General features: G+C 55.2%; 9 protein-coding genes across 9 annotated transcripts; 7 read left to right on the plus strand and 2 right to left on the minus strand.

The window, feature by feature from the left end:
* Positions 1-1,621: 1,621 nt before the first annotated feature.
* Positions 1,622-2,832, plus strand: F5144DRAFT_604890 (uncharacterized protein; the record flags this gene model as incomplete). The annotated part of the gene is made up of 2 exons (XM_066791383.1): positions 1,622-1,645; positions 1,711-2,832. 2 exons carry the CDS (start codon positions 1,622-1,624, stop codon positions 2,830-2,832), a joined length of 1,146 nt encoding a protein of 381 aa, XP_066642145.1.
* A 302-nt stretch (positions 2,833-3,134) lies between these two features.
* Positions 3,135-3,749, plus strand: F5144DRAFT_492820 (uncharacterized protein; the record flags this gene model as incomplete). Its single annotated transcript, XM_066785943.1, has 1 exon — positions 3,135-3,749. The coding sequence occupies one exon, from the start codon at positions 3,135-3,137 to the stop codon at positions 3,747-3,749; it is 615 nt and encodes a 204-aa protein (XP_066642146.1).
* Positions 3,750-4,674: 925 nt separating this feature from the next.
* F5144DRAFT_324045 (uncharacterized protein) lies at positions 4,675-6,813 on the plus strand. The gene is made up of 2 exons (XM_066784073.1): positions 4,675-5,455; positions 5,519-6,813. Exons 1-2 carry the CDS (start codon positions 4,804-4,806, stop codon positions 6,622-6,624), a joined length of 1,758 nt encoding a protein of 585 aa, XP_066642147.1. The 5' UTR covers positions 4,675-4,803; the 3' UTR covers positions 6,625-6,813.
* Positions 6,814-7,759: 946 nt separating this feature from the next.
* Positions 7,760-9,469, plus strand: F5144DRAFT_493911 (uncharacterized protein; the record flags this gene model as incomplete). The annotated part of the gene is made up of 3 exons (XM_066786007.1): positions 7,760-8,634; positions 8,939-9,055; positions 9,211-9,469. 3 exons carry the CDS (start codon positions 7,760-7,762, stop codon positions 9,467-9,469), a joined length of 1,251 nt encoding a protein of 416 aa, XP_066642148.1.
* Positions 9,470-9,682: 213 nt separating this feature from the next.
* On the minus strand, positions 9,683-12,510 carry F5144DRAFT_537475 (uncharacterized protein; the record flags this gene model as incomplete). Its single annotated transcript, XM_066787076.1, has 4 exons — positions 11,979-12,510; positions 11,541-11,921; positions 10,283-11,140; positions 9,683-10,221 (listed from the first exon to the last, which is right to left on the minus strand). The coding sequence occupies exons 1-4, from the start codon at positions 12,466-12,468 to the stop codon at positions 9,683-9,685; spliced, it is 2,268 nt and encodes a 755-aa protein (XP_066642149.1). The 5' UTR covers positions 12,469-12,510.
* An 818-nt stretch (positions 12,511-13,328) lies between these two features.
* F5144DRAFT_580078 (uncharacterized protein) lies at positions 13,329-14,285 on the plus strand. The gene has a single exon (XM_066789350.1). The coding sequence runs from the start codon at positions 13,423-13,425 to the stop codon at positions 13,978-13,980; it is 558 nt and encodes a 185-aa protein (XP_066642150.1). The 5' UTR covers positions 13,329-13,422; the 3' UTR covers positions 13,981-14,285.
* Positions 14,286-16,971: 2,686 nt separating this feature from the next.
* Positions 16,972-19,484, plus strand: F5144DRAFT_655375 (Six-hairpin glycosidase-like protein; the record flags this gene model as incomplete). The annotated part of the gene is made up of 2 exons (XM_066793124.1): positions 16,972-17,247; positions 17,328-19,484. The coding sequence occupies 2 exons, from the start codon at positions 16,972-16,974 to the stop codon at positions 19,482-19,484; spliced, it is 2,433 nt and encodes an 810-aa protein (XP_066642151.1).
* A 58-nt stretch (positions 19,485-19,542) lies between these two features.
* On the minus strand, positions 19,543-21,745 carry F5144DRAFT_580082 (uncharacterized protein). The gene is made up of 5 exons (XM_066789351.1): positions 21,240-21,745; positions 21,048-21,079; positions 20,775-20,948; positions 20,376-20,625; positions 19,543-20,292 (listed from the first exon to the last, which is right to left on the minus strand). Exons 1-5 carry the CDS (start codon positions 21,280-21,282, stop codon positions 19,682-19,684), a joined length of 1,110 nt encoding a protein of 369 aa, XP_066642152.1. The 5' UTR covers positions 21,283-21,745; the 3' UTR covers positions 19,543-19,681.
* Positions 21,746-21,973: 228 nt separating this feature from the next.
* On the plus strand, positions 21,974-23,237 carry F5144DRAFT_324156 (RTA1 like protein-domain-containing protein). The gene is made up of 2 exons (XM_066784074.1): positions 21,974-22,350; positions 22,422-23,237. Exons 1-2 carry the CDS (start codon positions 22,170-22,172, stop codon positions 23,129-23,131), a joined length of 891 nt encoding a protein of 296 aa, XP_066642153.1. The 5' UTR covers positions 21,974-22,169; the 3' UTR covers positions 23,132-23,237.
* The last annotated feature ends 796 nt before the right edge of the window (positions 23,238-24,033 follow it).

Below are 24,033 nucleotides of genomic sequence, written 5' to 3' on the forward strand. Positions count from 1 at the left end.
AGGAGTTCTGAAGAGAATCAGCACTAGAAACATGCGTCGCAAAGCCAACGGCATACAAACCTGGGTAAGTCTTCTCTAGCTTTTCCAGCTTCCGCAGTCGGGCTCGCACATCTGGCGGCAACTCGGATGGCGCATGGGCACCGGCTGGGCCGACCGCAGTTGCGGGTTCCGCGCCGGCCTTGTTGGCTTCCCCATTGTCGCCAGCTGCTAAGGGGTCAGCTGCCCCATTGAGAGGAGCGCCAGCCCCAGGCTGCGGTGTAGCTCTCCTGGAAATACCAGCCCCCGTTTCATTGTCCGCCGAGGATGGTGTCGCTACTCTTGAGGGAACGGTCGAGTCGTCCATATCGTCGATGACAAAGGCGGCCTCGAATACAGCGGGATCAGGATTGGCCCCTTCGCCGTTCGCATCTCTCGACGTGATGTCTTGACTAGCTTTCTTGGTCGGCCGAGGGCGCCGGGCGGGGGATTGAGTCCCCGCGGTGCTTGACGATCGGGATCGGCGTGGGGCGCTTCCTGGTGTTGACGCAGGCCCGGTAGCTTCGAGACCTGCTCTTTGCCTTGCTTGCTCCTCGGCGATGGTGCGATCGATTGCGCCCTTGAGTCGCTGTCACGGCCATTGTCAATTTTCCTCGCCCGGACTCCACCCATCGATATTGCGAGTTTGTACGCACCTGGAACATGGTTATAAATTATAACAACCCAGCGACAGCCTGGAATAGTCGGCGCCCGCTTGAGACGAGCGCGCGGGTTCGGTTGCTGCGGCGAGGGTGGACACCAAGCAGCAACACCAAGCACCTCTCTCCCCTTGAATGGCAAAAGAGAGAATCACCACTGTCCCAAGCAGTAAAATAGCCTGAGGAACTTCCAAAAAAAAATAGAAGGTTTTGAGTGACACACAAAGGTTCAAGTTCCACTCCCTTTTCGGATCAGCATCGCCATCCTTCTGCTCAATCTCGAGTGGATAGTTGTCGTTTCGGCTCTCTGCGCCGCACTTCGCGTGTGCGACAGCAGCCTTGCACAACCCCAGAATACGTACCCCTGACCCGGGCTGTGACACTGCCGCCGGCAACAGCCATGTGGGGACAGGGGTATGGGGTAAGAAACCCCGATTAATTGACTCTCAGAACCTACTCGATACATACATACATCAACCTGTACAGAATAGCCCCGGCCTTTGTTGATGCGGAATACCCAGGTAGATATTGAAATACTCGGAAGATACAAAACACTACATGCCTTCCATATTTACTTGTGTTTAGTTAAGAGACATTGCGGCGTTACTCAGGTGCTCCGAGTGGATAGAAAAGTGGCACCCATTTATGCATTGAGCAAAAGAGAACTACATAGTAAGATTAACTATCTATAAGATTATCGTTATAGGCAGCCATGAGGTCACCGTACACAAGCTCCTGGGCTTCCTTGTCCTCTTTGCTGCTGTTCACACACCTCTTGTGGCTGGGGAAGGCCGGAGGCAAGCTGCAACACAACACAAGCTCTCATCCCAAAACAACTGAAACCTCTGCCGGCCAGTTGTTTCTGGCAAGGCAAACAACTCCTTCTTTTTTTTCTTTTTCTGACGCTCATTGCCCATCGTAGGCGACACTCTTTGGCTTCTACAACAATGGTTTCTTTTTGGCCGTGGGGGGTGAGTACTCAAGAATCACAGATTTAACACCCAGTAGCCCCTCTAACCATGCTCATCTTGTGCAGAAAGATGACTCCTCCCCGGCATCGTTCGAGAAGGCACTTTCCGCTCTCTCCGCCAAGATTACAACCACCCAAACGCGGCTCGACCAGGACCGGGCGAAATCGAGACGGATCAAACTCCTTTGCTCGCTCTACCTCGGCTTCGCATACTTAGTCTATGGCATCGTTTTGGTACTGGTCGTGGGATGGAGATATATGGGAGCTTGGGAATGGACGGGCATCGCGGGCGGTCCGGTTCTCATCACCCTTGTTCGCGCTGCCGTCACGGCCTTCTTCGACTACCGCATTCAGAGGCGGACCCTGCGACTCAAGGAATATCAGACGGAGCGCGCCAAGACTATCCAAAAATTGAAGGACGCGACAAAGTACGATTCGACCCTGGAGCTGCTAGAGAAGTACGGCGAGACCGAGAACAAACAGAAAAGGGGGAAGAAGACAACCGACGGAAGTGACACTGCGGAGCAAGACAACGAAGGACGATCGAAGGCGAAGCACTCGGGAATGCCCCAGCGCACGAACATGCCACCCCCGCCCACGGCCAACATTCAACGGCCTCCCATGCCCCGTCCCGGCACTCCCCAATCCAGGCCGCACAGCAGGCTCGGTACCCCGTCTCAGCAACAGACCGGGCAATCCGACATGGATGCATCAGCCGAATTTGCGCCCAATGCGTTTGACGGGAAACCGGCCCCTGCTTTCATGCAATACCCGCCCGCCGCAATGGCTCCCCCTGCCGAATCGCACTGGTACGACCGCATATTGGATACTCTCTTAGGCGAGGACGAGACGGCTGCCAAAAATAGGATTGTCCTCATGTGTTCCAGCTGCCGCTTGGTCAACGGCCAGGCACCGCCTGGAACAAAGTCACTATCTGAGCTGGGCATGTGGAAGTGCATGGCCTGCGGGGCTTCTAACGGGGAATTGGACGAGGGAAAACGGCTGGTACAGGAAGCTCTAGGACGGCGAAACCTCCCCGACGTCAAAGTTGAGAGCATTGACGACAGCGCCAGCAGAAGTTCGAGCGACCTTGTCGAAGTGGAGAAGGATATTTCCGATGTTGAGACCGAGGGGAAAGGAGTGGTCACTGACGGACCACGGAAACGGAAAGGGAAAGGGACCCGCTAACTCGGGTCAGACGCTCACTCTTTTTTTCTTTTTTCTTGATCTTTTTTTTCTTTTCTTTTGGTTTTGTAGAATACAACGGCTATGTATTTTTCTTTGTCCCCAGTCATCGGCTTTATACCCACCGAACAGTTCCGCTTGAGCATCCCAAAATCACATTGTTCCGCCGTTTCCATTCTGTTCTCATCGTATGGACTCAAAGCGATCACGGGCAGTATTAGTCGTCATATTTAAACCCGCTCTACATGTTCAACGTAAGTCCGTGGGACTATGGAGAATCGACCGCTTCAAGATTCTCGAACAAAATGACATACAACCCTTTCAGGCAACCTCCCTACGGCGCTAGCCAGTATGAGGACCGGGATCGGGGCCGTGGTCGGAATCAATATAGGCCTCATGAGGCGGACCCTAAGGGCCGTACACCTCGCGCTGGTCGAAATACCCGCCGCCGCAGTCCTTCAAGGGGCGATGACCATCCCGGGCCGAGTCGCTCCAACGACGGGCTTTACGAACGGATGCGCCGTCGCATAGGCAGGTATAGTCGCGTAAGCAGGGATATGTATGCCGGTGTGGGTGGCCCAGCTTATGGCGAATTCGACGATAGGTTCGGGCAAGCTCGGGCTGAGCTAAATCGCGATGGGAGAGAAGCGGGCGTTAACTATCACTACGATTTGCCCCGAACCATGCCGCCTCCAAGTGGAGGAGGAGGGTTTGATGATTACGCGCCAGGTTACAACTATCCGCCAGACCCTCGCACAACGCCACGCACCCCGCGGGATCGGTCCCGTTCAGCTAACGGTGAGCGGCCGCGGAAGTCGAGACAGAGGCCCAAGGTGTCTCTCTTGTACGTGTATGTGGGTACGACAGACCCGGACGGCAAGGTCATTGACGGCTACGAGGGTTATGAGAGTGAACCGTGACGATGATTCAACAATAATTCCAGGGCACGGTAGATTGTAACAATAAAATTCTTTTGCCATTTCGGTCGCAAGACAAGGTAAACCTAGAGAGTGCTTCAAGTTTGGGGGGTTCAGTCAAGGAACGTCCATTGTTGCATCCTTTGGCTTCGGGCCGCAACCGCCGTTGGGCCGCAGGTGAGCAAAGTAAGTTCAGAAAATTCCTTTTTTTTTGCCCTAAATAAAAACATGATAGATCATTCGCCGATTAGTTCCTCTCATGTAATTTGTAGTCTGCGGCGCGGAAGCACGGAAGCGCGGGAGTCTCAGCGTGGAGGCAACATCAGGCCGATCCACGTCAAGATGCAGCAGTCACTGCAGTGTCTCGAAACCGTCGCCATCTGGCATCACTCGGGCCCAGACCCGAACCTGAGTTGAGTGATGGCAAACCCACAGCGAATCGTTCCTGCCTTACTGCCTTGACCTATGAGAAACGCAAGCGCTTTCCTGCCCGAGGTGCCTGATTTGGCTCACCACGTGGTTGCCCGAGAGATTCGGAGAGAATGAGGCAAGCACGCTGCACACCCTTCAAACAGAACCCGCAAATCGGGTCACTCCAGGCTCGCCCTCCCGCTTCACGGCCAGCCCTGGAAGTTTTCTTTGCCCTGCGGCCCAAACCGAACCGAAGCCACGAAATGGCTTTTTGCATCTGCCACGACGGCCAGATTGATTAAGTTGTGCCTTAGCCAAACCGATGCAGCCCATACGCACAAAGCCACAAATGCTCTTCTCTCTTATTTGGCAAGTTTCCCACCCCATTCTCGGTCATTGTTTTTTTTTGTATCTTTGCCACTTGGGTTAGGTTCCACACAGATGTTCCAAGAGATGCCCTTCTCAGTGTATTTTACCTGTCTCCTCTCCTCGTGGGGGTTTTATTTTCTCCCCCTTCTGTCAGACGGACTGCCCCCCATGACGGTCTTCGAGGCTCTTCTCGCAATCACCTCCCTCCCGATGTTTGAAAGTCTTTTCGTCATCCCCCAAGGTGTAGCAGCTGCGCTGCAAGAGAAGATCAGACAACATGGACACCCACGACGACCCGAGTGCTACCACCACTACCACCGACTACGATTCAGGTGATAGTGTGATCATTGCCTACGTCTACGAAGGACAGAAGGCCACCGAAAGGAGGAGCACAAAGGGGAGAAGCCCCAGAAGAAAGAGGTCGCCCAAGCCCAAGCAACGCGGACTCGCCAAATGCACGTGTGGAGCAGGTCGAGCGGAGGATGAAGACGAAATCACCGTGTTTGAAGAGGACACCGACACCGAGGAGGAACGAGCACGGCGGAGGCGCTCAACAAAACCCCGGCCGTCTGGGGCCGGGGTTACCTCGGGATGTGACGCCAAAGACCACCACAAGGTTGACAAGAAGAAGACCACCGAGAGCAAGACCCGGCGTGTGCAGACCCCCTATATCGAAGACTACCCAGACGATGCTCCGAGACCAACAATCATCCTGAGAGAACACAGACTCCTACGGAGGTCATCGACCTCCGACACGAGGCGAGTGCGAGACTCGGAGGATTGTTCGCCCTCGGGCTCCCGGGATAGATCTTCGTTAGGGAAACGACTACCACCGAGACCGCCTCGCCATTCTTCCAAAGAGTCACCCAAGCATCCCAAATCTCACAGACGCCACCACCACCACCACCACACACACGAAACACACGAGAGTAAGCCTATCCCCGAGATAAATCACAACTTGCTTCGAGGAACAAACTGACACTGAGCGGCAGATAAATCTTCCGGGTCCGAGGTCAAAGGTTTCCAATCCGACTCTGGGGAGTCGGGGTTGAATGCGCACCGTCCGCGCTACGACCCCATTTCGGAGCCGGCATCAACGGTTGCTCGCAGTTCAGCATGGAACGACAACTCCCAGCCGGAGTACTCGTCTTCGTGGCCCCGGCATGGCGAATCACACCTTCCCCAGCGACAACTCGAATACGGTGACCGTGATCACGACAGCGAGGAGGGAAGTGACGAGCACTCTCTGAACTATAACAGCAACTACGATTACCCCCGCCGTCTTCTGCTGAGGGGAGCTCCGTCATTCCAAGAACAGATCCCTGAAAAGCAACTGGAACGTCATCGCGAGCTACTGCAGCAGGCGACGCCACCACCGGAACACGAACGTGGAAACGAGCGCGAAAGGCCAGCTCCCTCCCCGCGCCGCCCAAGAACCGTCATCAGCAGTACTAGCATGGCAACCACGGAGCAGGGCTATCGTTCTGTTGCCACCTCGGTCTGTGAGGTGTGGCGTGGCAAGGCCGAGGATTGGGAATCTCCGTACGTCTCGGCCAGCGACGGGGATTATGAGTCAGACGCCGAGGAGCCTATTCAGCTTCTTCGGATGGAGGATTTGCCGCCGCGCAGGTCTTCCCCTCGGCTCCTTCCGCCCCGAGGCGAGCGAAGGGAATTCGGGTTCCGACCAACCCCACCACCGCCTCCTCCGTACCCGCGCCATCATCCAGCCTACATGGCAGAAGATTCGTTCCACCCTGACCAGACTTGGCCTGCATCTAACCGGGATGGACTTCTTCTTCTGGAAGGACCGCTAGCCTTGACAATGGAACTGGATGCGATGACGGATGACGAAGATGATGTACACAGGCAACACGGCATGCAGCTTCAATCCCGAGAATCTAGTTGGTCGAGGCCCGGGCCTCCCAAAAGTTGGACATACCCCCTCTCCCCGCGGCCCCGTGCCGTCTCGCCCGTCTTCTCGGCAAGGAGAACGCGAGAGTTCCTTTCGCCTACGCCGACGAGGGCGGCACGGTTTGATTTCGATGCGTGGGGGTGCGGCCGTTCGTCGAGGAGCTCGCTGGCTCTTGCATTACGGTAGAACCAAGGCAATTACTCTCCCTAGAGGACTCGATTGCTTGGTCCGGTATTTGAGTCTCACAGAGAGGCGTTGGGTAGAGCAAAAGGGTGACGGTTCGCGCCGCCTGGTGAGATACTTCGGGATTGGGAGCGTTTTCAGACCGGGCTTGGCTTTGCTTTCCCATGCATCAGTCCGGAGTTATGGAGTTCAAGAAGGAGATCTACGCCGGTGGGCCTACCTATCTCAGGGGGTAACCACTGGTCATGTATTGGAAATTCACTTTTGGTTGTGGATCTGGTTCTAATGAGTAGGGGTATTGGAGATTGGTTTCATCATTGCATGGCTGGGTTAGACAAAATGGGGGTTCATCGGCGGCGTTTGCTCATATAGACTGGCAGCTTAATATCTTGGAAAGGTTAGACTTTGGGTAATTAATGTAGAAGACTTTTGGAAACCGAAGTTGTTTGGCAGACCAAACCTATGCTTAGCCTACCCATGCTCATCTCTAGCCCTCTCCTTGGGTGTTTGGATTTCCTTCTTTTGGGACTCTTGATTTAGATTTGTGCCAACGCGCCAACTCGTGGCTCTGTAATTAGTAGCATGGCTGTAATTCGGAAGCATGTATGATACTAACTGCCTTTCATAATGAGCAATACTTTGTGGTTCGACCGAACCCTCCACACTCAGTCAAGCTGCTTGCTGTGCGGTCCTTATTGACTTGTAGTCTATATGTTGCTTTGTAACTCATCTCATGTATTGACCTATCTGTTGGATATTAACTCAACGAAAGCCTTGACAATGACTTTAGAATCTTGCTCTACGCCACGTTTTGATTCCCTAACTCAGACACACATGCATGAACAAATGTTAGTTTCTCTGAGAATACTCTAGTGGAGGTTTCACCATCACGTTCAAAAAGAACCCTCGCCAACACCAAGGAACAGCGGTACCCGCCTGTAAGTCGCCAACATCCCTCAAGTGCCTGGTATTAACTATGGGGTTGGTCAACAGTGTAGAGAAGACAGTGTGTATAAGTATCCTCCGCAGCGCGACCAGTACTTTTTAAAATTCTGGAATTTTCGCATCAAGTCGAGCCCAGTCGCTCACAACCTTTCTCTCCAGCAAACCACAAAACCTACTCGTTCACCTCGAAACAATGGGCGATACCGTTCGACCCTGGGAGCGCCACAATGGTGTTCGTGTCAACCTAGCCCACGATGGCCTTCAACACGCACTTGGAACGAGCCTGACAGCGCCTACCGCGACGCCGGCCTTGGGGTCCCCCTCCAACGACATCAGCCCAGCGGTAGGCGGGCACACCCCGACCCCCTCCTCCACTCTCGGCTCCCCGTTCGCCTACGAAGGAAGGTACGGCAGCACCACCCCTTCCAGCACGCTCCCGCGGTATGAGCACCGCACCACCACCGCCTCCCCCCACCCCTTGATGCAGGACGACTCCTCCGCCTCCACCTCTACCATTCAGCGCTACCAAACCGGCCGCCCGTCCCCAAGCAGTTGGTACTCCCAGCCCACGGGGGCGAACAACCATTCGACCGAACCCTCGCCGGCGGCACCCCGCGCCGCGCGCATCTCCACTACGCGCCGCAGCCCGTCTCCCTCTCGGACCTTCCGGCTGCGCCCTTCTCCGGTGCTCGCCACCCGACACCTCCGCACCCCGCCCCTTTTCCGCCCGCGCCCCGTCCCCGCTCTGACGTCCCAACACGGCAGCCCGACCTCAAACCCCTTCCGCCTGCGCCCATCCCCCACCCTCTCGCGCGCCTTCGTCTTCACGACTGCCGACACGACCGCCTACGAGCCCGACACTGACCGGGCCTTCGCCCATTCGCAGCCTCGTAGCCGTTTGCCGCCCCGCAGGGTGCCGCATACGCCCCAGCGTCAGATCACGGGGGCTGCCCAGCGTGGTGGGTCATCGGGGTATACTGGGCATGGATATGGGTATGGGGGGCCGGCTTACTCGTACGTGGGAAGTGATGGTGGGCTTTGGGACTCTGTTCCTGTGACGAGGCTTGGGTCGCCTGGGACTGGGACTGGGGATGCGGATGGGGACGAGGATGGGGATGGAGAGTGGTGGGATGATCCGGGGTTTTGAGGGCGGTGATTCGGGACTTGGGGTTGTTTACGAATTAGGCAGCTACCGGTTTCACTGCAGGCTCTCAGAATTACTCACAGCAGCAACCCCCACATTACCCCTCCTCTATATTGCATTCCCAACTGTTAGCACCTGAGCTTGTCTCTTGCTTTAACATCACTCACAAGTCTGATCTATGATCCATTTCGGTCCTGATCAGTGATCTCTCACCGGGCTCTCTGTCAGAAATATGGCCTCTCCATCCAGCCAAGTACCACCACCCCAGCTTTGGCCTGACTTTTCCCTCCGTTGGCTCAATAACCAAATCAGACCTAGAAAGTCGGAAACTCGTCGCTTCACCGAGTATGTCGCGGCTATCGGTATGGTACAGGTGAATGAGCAAAGAAGGAGCCAACAGTTACCTATCTTTGAATTTGCAACCATCTTGTAAGCAGTCCGAGACTCCATATCTCAAGTTTGTTTCTTGGAATCTGCCTAAACTGACCTCCAAGCCATAGAATTGGCATCCACGATAGCGATTCCGACGATTACCGGCATTTGAGTATCGCCGCAGCTACCAAGGCGATGAAAGAGATGGGCCAACACATCGTGGTCCACTCCCGTGTGAACGCCGACGAGACCGAGTTCATCGGGAGTGAGGTGTACGAGGAGTATATTCGTCTGGATAACGACTTGTTGCGAGCATCGTACAAGAAGCCCGTTCCTGCCAGGACGCCGCTTATCTTCGGCGACGATGGGACTGTTCTAGTCGGATAAAAGAGCGGCGGCAAGAGGAAAATGAAGAACGCATCGTGCTGGATGCAGGCTGCAGCTCATGTTTTTCTTTTCGATTTGGGGTTAATGGTAATAGTAGTACGCCCCCTTTCCCCCCTTTCTTTTCGATAACTCGTGTATACTCCTAATGTATTGATCTCCAACCCCTTCTTATACAACTAGAAACGCTCTCAATCTCCCCATGGACTACATAGCCTAGCATCCGCCACCTCCGCCGCCTCCGCCGCCACCGCAACCACCTCCACCACCCGAGCCTCCACCACTCCCACAACCTCCACCACTGCTGCCCCCATCCGCTCCTCCCCCCGCCCCCGAACTACCACATCCCCTTGACGCAACCGTCCCTCCACACGTCCCGGCCGCACAAGCCCCGCTCGCCCCCTCTCCACAACCGGCCATCTGACCGGGGGAATCCCCATCATACAACCCTGGCGTGTACCAGACTGGGGATATGTAGGGGCCGTAGTACGCATATGGGAATCCCCAGTGGGTGTAATACTCACCCTTGGGGGGGATCGTCCTCCCCTTCAGCTCTGCACGTTTCCGGGCCTTTTCGTACGACTCATCGATCCGCCTCCGATGCCGCTCGGCAATCCTACGTTCCACGACCTCCCTACGTGGTTTGGCAATAGTCAGGTCCGGGGCCGTCTTGACTGCGTTGTGCGACGAGATGTGAGCCGATTTGTCGGGGGGATGGAGACGGGCTTGTCCGGAAGCATGGAAATTCTCCGCGACTAAAAGTCGCCAGGTGTGTTAGTCCATGTCCCCGAGACAAATGGAAAGGGGATCAAGTACCTTGTTCCTGGGTCGAAATACCAAGCAGCCTGCCGATCGGATTGATCACGGCTGTCCGGACCGCCTCGCAATACCAGCATGTACACTCGCTGTACACCTCCCCGTACATGTCCCGGTACGTTTTACTCGTCCAGGCAATATGCGCACTGAGGGCATCCTCGTCGATCTTGTCGTCATGGTCAATGAACTTCTCCGTCTTGGCCACCGAATACTGGTAATACGCCCCCGGGCTGAGCTGGTGCGTATGCCAGGCCAGGTCCACATCCAGTGTAGGGACTGCGACGCTGTGCGGGTATTTGGCCATGATATCAAAAAAGCGGTGATATTTCGCCACCAGCCGTTCCATGGTGGCCCTCGCTGCGGGACTATGCAGCCAGTCGATCTTGTGCATCTTCTCCACAAACACCCCCTGCCTCATGATGGCCGAGCACAGATCCAGCGCAAAGGGGCTGTGGTTATCCCAGTACCGGGCCATCATTTTGCGAATGTAGACGCCCGAGCCAGCCCCCGAGCCGTTCCGCCGCACCATCTTCTCGACTTTCTCTCGCACGTCGTTCATGGTGGGCTGCGTGCTGCTGAGGACCAGTCCGGTCACTTGCATTCTGGGGTTATCGTTGCGTTTCTTGAGGAGCCGGTTGGGGAACGTGGCTGGCGGGCTGGCGCTCCACGATGTGGCTGAGGGTGACAAAGGGGGTTTCCCGCTGCGCAGGTCGAGGAGGGTTCCGGGCATGGGGCGGTTGATTGTAGGGTTGAGGAGACAATTGGCGTCGTTGGTGAATTTGGCCACGCATAGGAGAGGTTTGTTGAGCGTGGTTTGGCAAGTGCCGCAGCGGTGTTGTAGGTTTCCGTGTGACGAACCTACTCCAGGATCCTATCCTGTTAGGGTTCAGCTTCGTTGAAGGTAATCTCTCTAGGATGCTTAGGTTCGGTGCAGCCAAAGGGTGCACAACAATAGACTTGTCTCAACAGTAGGCTTGTGAGCTTGTAGCGAACTGTAGTTGTGATTGCTAACTGGAGAACTCCCAGAGCTCTCCAGAACGAGTGGCTATATACTAGCTATCTAAGGGTGCTCAGAGTGCTCAGGGCCTCAGCTCTGAGCATCCTGAGCACAGGATGCTCAGGGTGCTCACAGTTCCCTTAACGAGCAGAATGAGCACCTGCTCATTCCCTTGGCACGGCCCTTTATGAGCAACAGGGCTGTTCCTTCATTGGCTGCGCGTTCGTACGCAGTGATTGGACCGGGGTACTGCCAGCGTACCCCGCCGGCCGGCTGCATGCGGCCATAACCGTGACATTCCGTCGCCGTAGCCGGTGCCGGTGAGGTCCGGGATGCCGTCGAAGGGGTAGCCGGGTGGGTTGGAGCAGGTTGTCCAGGGAATCTGGAGGTTGGTGGTGCATCGGGGACAGGGGAGGGTAATGGTTAGGGGGTCGTCAGCGTTTGACCAAGCCAAACCGGTGAGAGCCGCCCAAGACGTCTTGCAGGCGGGAGTAACGTTGTAGGCAAAGGAGGTGGTGATGGCAGTATTGATGAGCCGCCATGGCATGCCGGTTGACCAAAAGCCACGTAGGCCGGCTAGCATGCAGTCTTCGAGAAAGGCCCGGGGGTTAAGCATGTGCGTGTGCCAGACCATCAAGACATCTATGCAGGTCAGCGAGACACCTTCACATCAATACATGTAGTGTGGGCGGTACAGACCAAGTGGCGGCAACATTTCCTCTCTCCACTCGATTCCCTCGGAGCCTGCAGAGCCTGGGAACTCCACGTAGGCGGTTGAATTCTGTACCATCATGTCATCTTCGCGAAGCGGCCTTCCCCCAAACAGTCTCCACCATGCTCTGTATCTCTCCACCGCTCTGGCAACAAACAAAGCCCAGCGCTTCTCTCGAAGCTGACTGAGGATTTGGAGTTGCTGGTCCTGCATTTTACCCTCCACACTCTGCACTGACTGATCAAGAGGCCCAGCACGGCTATCCCATAGGCCCCACAGACCATCCATATATCCCACATCCTCTTTCATCCCCTGGATCGCAAATAGCAACTTGAGCTGGGCAAGACATGTTTCGGGTGATGGGTCCGAAGGGCTCTTGGACAGGGAAAGTTTCTCAAAGGCGGAGGAGAGGTTTGTGTCATTGTCAACCTCGACATATGCCGGGGGAGCTGGGAGGGGCGCGCCGGAGGACGACATGGCGCATCTCAGGATGGTTCTAGGGTTATGGGGTTGAGTGGAATGTCTGCCCAGAGGAAGCCGGGAACGCTTAATACATGGGCATTTCGTCACTTTAACAGCATCAAGGTGGGGATGATCGGCCTTGTTGGCGGTGCTGTGGCGCAGAGTTTGGGCATTTTCAATCTGACATTTCAGCCTGACGAATCACTGTAGTTGGTGTGGAATGCGAGTGGTGGCGGCTGGTTGGATTCGACGATCCGAGTATATAGCCACGTATAGCCACGCTCGGTGTCTCTGTCGCGTATGTGGTACAAAGGAAGGATCTAAGGGAGGCTTTGCATTCGTCTTCTCCTTTTTACACATGACCGAATTAAACACCGAGATGTCATTTCTGCTCCCGATCTTGCTTACAGTTGTGTATTATGTGACCAACAGCCTCGTGGATTCAACCTTCTAAAAGTTAGAATGTATATGATATAGGGAGACAGGTTCGGTTTATTTCTTTACCCCGAGTGCATGGTGAGTGCATGGTATTGGTGGTACATAGCGAATGTATGTACAACTAGGCGGCGCGGCTTGATGCATTGTAAGCACTAACCATGTATCTTTTCTCTCTACTGATGTCGACTGGGTCCTACTGAGAAGAACCAGTGTCTGCCTGGCCTTTGAGAACCTCAAGCCGGTCGGTTTTATTCCTGTTGGCTGAGGCCGGCGCTAAGTGGACCGTCCCCGGCGTCGACCTGCCCATTTCGGCAACTGGGTCCGGGAAGCCCACTTAACTCGGAGCCGCTCGGAGCCGGACTCGGCTTCTGCGCTGGCGTGACGCAGACGAGCATAACTACCAAGTATAACTCGCACTTATAATAAAATCTCATGGTCTACCCCTTTTTATGTGAAGACTCGGTCTGTGTTCTTGGCTCCGAAGAAATTACATTTACCGCCTTAACTATTCAAGCCCAATCATCAATCAACATGGCTTCCGCTGCGGCCCCTGATGCCGCTCCGGCCCCGCTCCTACCGGAGGTCGGTCTCCCAGAGGGCTACACCATCCACTCCGGCTACCCGCCAATCCCAGTTTACATCCACCTCCGTGCTGCATCAGGCTTGCACCCGAAAACACCCGCCCAGGCCGCCCCCATTGCCCATAACAGTTGGTACGGGTGTTATATCACCTTCTCTCCCACCGGCGCCGACGCCGACAACAGCGCCAAAAACAGCACCAACAACACCAGCACTGAAAGTGAAGAGATTATTGTTGCTATGGGCCGCATCATAGGGGACGGTGGTTGGTATTTCCACATCGCCGACATGGCAGTCCTGCCAGAACACCAGCGCAAGGGGCTGGGGGACACCGTGCTGAAGCATCTGATGGAATACATCAAAACGCATGCGCCGCAAGACGGGACAGGAACCTATGTCACACTTTTTGCTGATGCTCCCGGGCGGAGGCTGTATGCGAAGAATGGGTTCGTCGAGACCATGCCTGGGCAGATGGGGATGGCTATGCCGTTGGGGTGGGAGAGGAGTTGAAGATGGTGGGACTTGTCGCTGCCATCAAGTGTAAGGGGAAATTAATGTGGCAATTGAGACACCAGTTTTGCTGCTTTATGGTGCTGAAGGAGTAATTGACTTGGAGTGTGGTGGGCCAGGAAAGGCAAATTGGTTTCAGATCGGTGACTTGGAGTGTGATGTGAAAACAATCATGGAGGTTGGGCGGCCTTTCCCTTTGGTCAAAGGTACTGTGAATGCCAGTTTCGAAGCAATTGCACACGTGTGCTGTGCTGTTGTGAATGCCTGGTGATAAAGCATTCAGGAGTCCATTGATGAGACGCGTTTTTGGCATTGTTGCCGTGAATGCTCAACAATTTCGAGAGACTCCAAGCACAGAAGACAGTTGCACCCTTGTGTGATCACTCTGATTGATGTTGGTTGCATGGGAGTGGCCTTTCTCACTTGAGTGATGTTGATTCTCAGTCAGGGGTAAGGGGGGAGGGCATGTATGACCGACTTTCTCTGATGTCCCACCTGGATCTGCCGTTGCTCCAAGTTCACTGTACCTGGTATTGGATCCTGCAGTGACTCAGGCCTGAGATAAAAGGCGACTACACGTGATAATGACGTGGTTGTGCGCCTCAGGAACGCACTCAGAGCTAGGAAGGCACCGCTGCTTGATAGGTTTGACAGTCACGATCTTCTCTGGTCTTTCCCAGCCCTGTTAACTGCATCGCGTCATCTATTCTCCGGTTCTCCAAGTGATTCAGAGGCCCAAGTACCGATCTGGCTCTTCTGTTAGTCCAGCCCATGACTTTCTATGTAAAAATCATCCGCTCTACTACCCCTTTTAACATCTTCTTCCATGAGGGTACGTCAGGAGCTGCTCCTTAGAGCTGGCGATGGATGAGCAGAGTCTCTTCTCTGTCTGAGCCTGTCTGGCTATGATGGTGTTGTACTTGGTCACTGGTGGTTTTGTTCTGGAGTTCCATGACACTTGACCACAACCACAGATCGCTTCCTCAGCGGCCTAGCCCCTCACTTCCCTCAGCTCAATCTCTTTCTCTTCTTGCTCATCATGACTTTTCTCCTCCCCTGTTGCACATCATCTGCTGCACACCACAGAAACTTCGAGCAGCGACACGGACCTTTCTCCCCTCTCGCAAGATGCTGCCAATGCAAGCCCATCCACCACCGACCATTCCATTACAAGCGGTCAAGTGACAGAGCAGCATTGACTTTTGTCTTCATTGCCTTCCATGATCATCGCTTCATTGCAGTCATGGTAGTCTAGATTTACGCGACAATTGCGCCAGGGATAGTTCCCTTGCTTCACTTTCCATCTCCTATCAAATCTTCATTGAGGATGCACGCTGCCAGAAAGCGCTTGCAACTATGGTCATCAGCCACATGCTGTGCTCCTGTCTTGTCAAGTTACTTTACTATGGGCGCATGTTCCAGGTTGCTGCTAAGAGGTGCGACGCCTGCCAGCTCAGTCTCAGGTTCCCCGCCCATATCCCAAGGGCCCCTCCTGATCTTGTCCACAAGATTAGTGCAATACAGCTGTGGCCCAAACTGGTAGCTTCGAGGCTTGAAGTTCCTGGGAAGGAGGAGTCAACCCACCGGCATGGCACTCGCCGACATGACACCAGTTACCGTGTCAAACACACACAAGACTCAAGGGAAACAACCATCGAGTGGCATGGAGCTTCCCTGCATATTTCTCTCTCTGAACCTTCCTGTGCCAGCCAATCTGGAAGGAGCTTCTCGTTTTACCGCCGGCTCAGGGCCTTCCTCGAACCGCCATGTCCGTTCTACACACACGCTGTTCAAGTCAAGAGGGACAAGGGGGTCTCTCCAAATGCGTGGCTAACATGACCATGGCTTGGAGTCACCGGTAGAACCTGCCTTGGGCGAGTTTACATTCGCAGTTTCCTTGGCCACCAACGCAGAATCGCAGATGAAACAGATGGCAGTCCACGCCCGGGCATGTACCACCTACCACCTGACCGAACATGGCACGCAAGAGCAGATGGAAGGTGACACCCTCTCACTCACCTGCTCCGGGTTGGGGAACAACCCAGCGTTGGCTTTGCCTGCTGCTTACCTGGCGAAGCAGATGGTGTCTCCTTCTTTCCTCATCCCTTCTAGAAAACATGTCGGGTCACTCACAACGAAACCCACCTGCTTTGGTGCACTGCAGTAGTGGCAGGCTGCGAGTCAAGACCCTATCGGACGAGCAAGGCTCTTGCCTTTTGTTTTCCCAAGACCACGACCGATGGGCTCCGAGTAAGAATCGGAAAGAATACGACTAAACGAATCTAAACGAAACCCACAACAAAACCCACCTGAGCGAGGGTGCCCTTGCATGACACACGGGGGCTCCGCCACATACCTCCGCCGCTAAAATTGTGTCTCGTGTTATTGATGCGGCGTACGGCTCGGTGCAATGCAAATCGTCAACATACCCGCTGTGGAGTTTCATACTTTATCCCTTACTCACTCCTCGGCCCCTTCCGCATACCCTACCCCTGAACATCTTGACGACTACCTTACTGCCCCAAGCCCATCGTCCAGCAAGTTACGCAATACGCGGACAATACACGGGTAGTACAGCAATGTGCCCGCAAGGATCACCCCGAACAACAACATGCCCAATTCTAGCTCGGTTCTGTTCGTATAGCTCGGCCCGGTGCGATGATTGAAACCGTTGGTCCATCGCTTGACCATGGCATGGTTTATTTACATGAAGTCTGACTTGGGAATGACGTGGATGATACTGGATTGCGGATCTGCACTTCCAGGAGACTTCAAATCTCCATACCTCTTTGACTTGGCAACAGGCGATGCCGAGGACACCCGTGATCCAAACTGCGGATACGCCGACATACTTAAATCGTCTCTTTCCCGGTTCCATAACGTCAGTGGCGGCATGCGTCGTTCATCCCCAGCCTCTACCTTGCTATCCTAGTAACTTCCCCCTCTCCCACCTCACCCGTGTCTTAACTGCGGTATCAACTCGGACACGATATGATCAGGTTGATCTCCTTGGGCCTAGCAGCCGTTGCAGGCGCCGCGGTTACCCCAAGACATCCGCACCCACCCCAGACGGACTCTCGGTTGATCACGGCACAGGATGGGCCGATCGTCCTATCTTCCAGTACGACAGAGGGCGGCATTCGTGTTCTCGATTACGGTGCCAACGTAGAGGGTATCCCGTCGTTCGAAGTTGTGAGCGCCACGGGTGAGGCACTCGTTCTCGAGATCACTTACTCGGAAACCAAGGCCGGGTTGGACTCGTACATGGTACGCTATGTCCCTTATTACCATCTCCCCACACGTGCCTCCTGAGCAGAGAGCTAATTGTTGATCGCCCACACCATCAGGGTGACGGTCCAATCCCGTTAGCGGCAGCCATGGATACGTACCGCATCAACCGTTACTACATCGATGCCCCCGGCCAGTTTACCCATCGCCATGTCCAGGGGGGCTTCCGATACCAGAAGCTAAATTTCTCGTCGCCCGGCGAGCTGACGCTGCGGAAGGTCGGCGTGATCCCAACCACCCATACGACTCCTATCGGCAAGCTGCCTGGGTCGTTCAGGAGCTCCGACAGCTCCTTGACGGGCATCTGGGCGGTCGGTGCTAGGACCATCCAGCTGACCGAAATCCCCCAACATTCTGCCCCTGAGTTCTGGGAGATCACCAGCGAGGGTGCCGTAATCGACAGTCTTGCACCCCAGGCCAACTCAGGGCTGGTTGCCGTCACCAGCACGGCCTACAACCTCGAATTCAAAGTCAAGCCGCTAATCGGAGGCTTCGGCTTCAGCGTGTTGTCTGACACTCTCAACTCGGCAATCTACATCTCTGTTGATGTGGAAGCAAGAGCTGTCGCGGCCTACCTCGGATCGACTGCCGAGGACACCGAGCTCACTAGGGCTACGGTGCCGTCGAACGTGACCCTTGCGCTGGACAGTTGGCACTCGGTACACGTCGAGGTTGCAACGACCGATATCGCCATCCACATCAACAGCGGACTGGTGCTCAAGTTTACCCAGTACTCCAAGTTCTACGGCTCTTACGGTCTTGGTGCTTCCTTTGGTCACAAGGCCGTCTTTAAAGACCTCGTCGCAACCGACCCCACGGGCTCTGTCACTTATCAGCACCCCCTGACTGACAAGAGCTGCTTCGACGATTTCCTGCTGGGTACGAACCCCCTCCCTGTCTCTGTCGACGGCTCGCGCCGGGACCGTATCGCATACGCTGGCGACCTTGACGTTGCCGGTTCTGCCGCCTTGGTTTCCACTCATGGGCTGGAGTTCGTCGAAGGTGCTCTTGACCTGTTTGCATCCGTCCAGGCCGCGCCCGGCTTTTTCACGCCCACTGTCAAGATCCAGCAGAAGCCGCTTTCGACTCCCCTGGGTGTTAACATTACAGGCCTCATCGGATACTCGTGGAACTTGCTCACGGCTGTCTCTCAGACGTACATGCACACGGGAGACCTGGTATTGGCCTCGGAATGGGCACCTAGGATCGTAAGGATGCTCGACTGGTCGCACTCGCAAACGCTGCCCAGCGGTCTGTTCAACCTTAGCGACGCCAGCTTCGGTGGAGATTGGAATTATTACGACCCGGCCCAGTCCGGAGTCGTCACCAAGTTCAACGTCCTCTACGCCTACGCGCTCCAAGAGACGATGGGTCTCTTGGCCGACTCCGGTGTGGACGTTTCCGTGTATGAGGGCCGCCTCACCGCGCTCCGAGCAGCCATTGATGAGCACCTCTGGAGTGACGAGCTGAGGGCGTATGTCTACTCGGAAGACATCAGGGACGGGTTCGGCCAGGACTCCAACGCCATCGCCATTCTTGCTCACGTCAACGTGGACCCGTCACACTCGTCCCAAACCATCTTGTCGACTCTCTCAAGAGAACTTGCCACGCCCAAGGGCCCCCTGGCTTTCTCCCCCGGCGTCACCCAGCACGGCTTCCAGCGGTACATCAGCCCCTACGCCTCGGCATACCATCTCCGCGCGGCGCTGGCCTCACAGGACGCCAGCGCCGCTCGGGGGCTGCTCGACTCGCTGTGGGCGCCCATGGCAAACGTCAACCACGCCAACTACACTGGCTGTTTCTGGGAGACGCTGGACGCGTCCGGCCGTCCCGCGTTTGGAGCCCACACGAGTCTGTGCCACGCATGGGCCGCGGGCCCGACGGCCGAGCTGAGTCGTTTTGTGCTCGGTGCCCAGCCCACCAAACCCGGCTGGGGCGAGTGGGCGGTTGCCCCGCAGACTCTTGGTCTAAGCTCTGCTCAGGGCGAGGTTCCCACGCCTCTCGGTGCTGTCCGTGTAAACTGGAAGTTCTGTGGAACCCTCCTCACCATGTCTGTCGAAGCCCCTGCTGGCACCACGGGGACAGTCACTCTTCCATCGCCGTTGTTGGTTCCGGCGGCCCAGTCCAAGTTCACAATGAATGGTTCTGTTGTCAATGGCACAACTGTGACTGTGAAAGGGGGTTCCAAGGTCACCATTGTACAGTCGAGAAAGTGAGGGAGGGAGTGGAGAGTGGACACACCCTGGTCATGGAGCAGAAATATGGGAAATAGGGGGGAAGAGATACCTACATTTAGGGTAATACAATGTAATCTACATATACCTATAGAGCCACTGGAGACATTAATAATACAGCCATGAATGGCGTCTCCTTACCAAGACCTCCACCCCCTATTCTTTACTCCAACGCCATCTCACAATCGTCCTGTAGCTGACGGCGGCACCCACCCAATCTCCTCCACGGCCCAGTGAATCCACAGCCGGCCCTCGTCGTCTAACAAGTTGTACGCGTGGGCTATGAGATGTCCGCCCCAGCCTTGCATCCACCAATGCCCCTCTAACTTCTTCAGCAACACACAGAAAAACGCAAAGATGGCCACCGCTTCCCGCGTCGGCGTTCGCAACAGCGGCAGGAAGTCTTCCGCCATCAGGAACACCCAGACGAAAGCATCCGCCATCTCATATCTTCCCGCACACGCCTCGGCCTGACCAAAGGATTTCTTCAGCTCGGCAATGGCCAGCAGATAGACCCCCCTCAACGCTTCGTCCTCCAGCGGCCGCTGCGCCATGACCTCCTCCAACTCGGCCAACGCGGCGTGCCCGGACGAGTCGGCCGCCTGGGGCCCCTCGCGCACCATGAAGCGGGCGACCGAGTGCGCGAACAGCGGCGCCAGCGGGCCTGAGGTCGGCACCCCCGCCAGCTCGATGAAGCCCTTGGTGCCGCGGAGTAGGTACACCCAGTCTGGGAAGCCCGCGTTTTCTTGAAGGAAGAGGGTGTCCTCGGACTTGCGCGGCCAGCCTAGGGCTATGAATGGGGAGCACATGCTTGTTGTGTTAGTTTGGATATATTACTTTGTAATACTAGATCATGCTATCGGAATGGCGCACCGTAGTAAGTTGTCAAGACGGAAAAGAGGAACAGCATCTGCGCGTTCTCGGGCGTTGCATCCAGCACAAGGGGAATGGCGGCCTGTGATGCGGCCTGGTGGTGGCGGATGGCGGCGGCGAGGTAGTGGTCGCGCATAGGCTGGCGGTGGTGAGCGAGGTGAAGGCCCGACAGAGCTAACACGCCCCGCATAATGTAGTCGCAGTCGAATCCCACTTGCACCACTGTATTTCGGTAGAATTCTCGGATGACCTGTTTGAGTGAAATAGGGATTCAGTAAGTAAGTTGTCAGCTCCAGGGCGCCGTCTCCCAGTCACTCGCACTATTACCTATCCAACCAACTTTGAGGCTGAAATGGCAGGCAAGGGCCAAGACAAAAAGTAAACAAAAAACAGACGTACTGGGCTTTCTGATAGAGTAAGGTATGTGGTGGTGGTGTAATTATGGAGCAGTTCCAGATCCGTGATATTCAGACCCGTGGGAGACACACCCGGCTGGGGTGTTCCGACCACGGAAAAGTCGCAGTCGACCTGGCGCCGGGTGCAGTTTGAACATGAGGGCTTTTTCTCGTCGCACTACACCGAGATAGCCACCGATTCCGAGTATCAGTCAGTGCCGGTCCGTCTCACCGTCTCCGGCATGGTGCATCAAACACGGCCCGGAGGCTCGCTCACCTTGATTTTCCGAGCCTTGCAGTTCTTGCAGCCTAGAATCGATATAAGCTGGTTAACAAATGTAGGGAGTACTGTTTGTATGAGCCATTGTAGGTTCTATTGCCACAATCCCACCACTGCGCCGCGAGGAATTACGTCACGTAAGAATGCCGGAAACCGGGAATTGGGAAACGTCAGGACAAAAAGTCTTACCCATGCGGCTTTTGTTATGTGCTCTGCGTTTGGCGTTGGCCATGTGCGGTCACGTCACTTCAGCCCGAAAAGTAATTTCCTGGGACGGGTACATGTAGGTTAGGGGGAGAAGAAAGGGGGCTCGTTGAAGGCTCGGGTTTGTCCGAACAAAATGCGGCGGATACGCAGGCCCCATTGAATGTAATGATACATGATACATAACTACTTCGTATGTGCACGGCTTGCAACTCCTTTGGGACTGGAGACAGTGGAGAGTCAGGGCCCAAAGGAGCATCGCCTCGATCTTAGAGCTGCAGATCAATCTTCCTCTTTTTTTGTTTCGCTCCATCTTTTTTAACCTTTCTAGCCTTTCCATTGGCCAACTCCCACGGACGGCTTCGGCAGTATCCGGGCCCCTGGAGCGAGGGTGGGGCGAGAGAGGTCCATGGGGTGGCTTGCGTGGCTCGTTTAGATACGAGAGTTGGACGTATATCTCGGATACCTGCGGTGGAAGGATGGTTAGCATGGCTCGCCTCGGCAGGCCGCAAGCATACTGCATGGAAACCAGGGAGAAGGGAACCAGCTTCGCAAGCGCGGGCTGAGTCTCGCCCTGCCTCCAGCCTCTCTATTCCATGCCCCCAGTGGGCCAAATATTTGTCTCCTACTTTTATATTTTACTGAAAACCTCTTTCGTTCCGACAACCGGAGTTATTCTTCTATTATTCACTCCCTCAGTTGCTCCTTTTTCGGCACTTTGACTTCTCTGGCAGCTTCTTCGCCTCTGTCTCAGTTAAAGATTCCTTCATTCTCACCACGACTCCTCCCTCTTCTTTGGCCATCAAGGAGTATTGTCTCGACATTAGCCCCTGGGCCCTGGTCACTCTTTGGCAACTTAGACCTCACCCTTCCCTTCACCTTGTCGCCTTCCCGATTTTCCGACCACCAACCAACATGGCAGACTCGACGGCATCAGGAGCCGAACTCCTCGATTTTGCCTTGTACCGATATGAACTGTCCTTACCCGCTGCCATCGTTGCCGTCGCCGTCTTCTTGGTCCTCACGTTGCTTCACGTCTGGCTTATATACCGCCACCGCTCCTTCTACTTTACCGCTTTCACTGTGGGTGGTTGCTGTACGTACACCCAGCACACCTCGGCCGTGGCTCTGGAAATCGCTAACTGTATGTGTCTGCCTCCGGTTTAGTTCAAGTTGTCGGGTATTGTGGTCGAATCTGGTCCCATTTCGACAGCATGGCCATCGGCGGTTTCGTGATGCAGGCCATTCTCATTCTCATTGCACCGGCCCTGTACGCGGCCTCCATCTACATGATCCTCGGCCGGTTGATCCGCGCTTTGCACGCCGAGTCGGCGTCCATCATCCCCGTCAAGTGGATGACCAAGATCTTCGTTATTGGCGACGTCCTATCGTTCCTCATGCAAGCTGGTGGTGGCGGCATTCAGGCGGCCGGCACCCTGGAGCTCTACGACATCGGAGAGAAGATTATCATTGTCGGTCTCTTTATTCAGATATTCATGTTCGGCTTCTTTCTCGCCACCACCGTCGTGTTCCACTCCCGATTCCGCCGGTTCAGCAGCTCCGTCAGGGAACAGCCGTTGGTCCGCTGGAAACGCCATCTAGCCGTCCTCTACGTTGCTAGCGCCATAATCTTGGTGCGGAGCATATTTCGTGTTGTCGAATACCTTCAGGGGAATAGGGGCTATCTCATTTCGCATGAGATCTTTCTCTACATCTTCGATGCTGTGCTCATGGCCGCCGTCATGGCCATCTTCTGCGTCTTCTACGTCGACGATCTTGAGACATCCGAAAGTGGGAAACGAGGCAGCGCCATGGAGATGCTGTCGAGCCGAGACAGCGAGGAGCCAGGCCTGGTGCCGCGGCCTTATGGGGCTTGAACTGACCTTGGGCTGGACTGGTAACCACTGCGTGTTGTGACCATAGACCTCAAAGGACCACCACTTATTAATAGATCCTAGTATCGCATTTTTATATTGCTTGCCATCCACTTGCCTTTTAGAGTTAATGTAAGCAGCTGCGCCATCGACAACAGACTCTGCCTTCTATATACCACCGCCCTACTGACTCGGACCACTCCCATGTTCCGGGCACCAGGATTGAAGTGCGAGAGACTTGGAAAAGGGCCATCATGTGGTCAAAAAATGGTCATATTACAGTGAGCGCTGGTAGTAATTTGGCACATGATGTAAAACAAAGCAAATCTTGTGGATTGTCACGGTCTGCCTCTGTTTTCCAAGGGATGCTACCGACCAGCCCCTGCTCGACGGGAGCCCAAGTCTACCAAGAGATCGTGAGTTATACGCCGGGTCTCCTTGCAATCCACCGTGGCTCCTTCACCACCACCACGCACATAAGAGGGCGCGAATGCATCATCCAACAGGTCGATAATATCGTTTTCTTCCAACCGCTCGGGAAGCACCACTTTGCGTCTCTTGCGGTTCGTGTTCTCTTCTTTGTTGGTCTTGATCCAGCCAGAAAGATATTTTAGTTTCAAATGTTCGATGATGCCGTAGATATGGTCTTCTATGTCGCGTAGATTTATGTACCGCTGCTTTCGGGCGTAGTTCTGGGGCTGCATCCCTGTGGTGCGGTAAATCGCTTTAATTACAGAGCTGGCCAGCGCCATGGTTCCGGTGGTCGCTGCGTTAGAAGCAGCTCGGGCTGCCCGGACTGCAAGTGTGCCGGCTTTCCGGAAGAGGTTTGTTCGTGCGTGGTCAACCGGAGGCTCAACTGGCAGTTGGTCTGGGTTGAAAGGGGCTGTGTTCTCTGCCATTATGGT

Source organism: Chaetomium tenue (genome assembly GCF_020726465.1).
Source record: "Chaetomium tenue strain MPI-SDFR-AT-0079 chromosome Unknown F5144scaffold_5, whole genome shotgun sequence".
NCBI lineage: Eukaryota > Fungi > Ascomycota > Sordariomycetes > Sordariales > Chaetomiaceae > Chaetomium > Chaetomium tenue.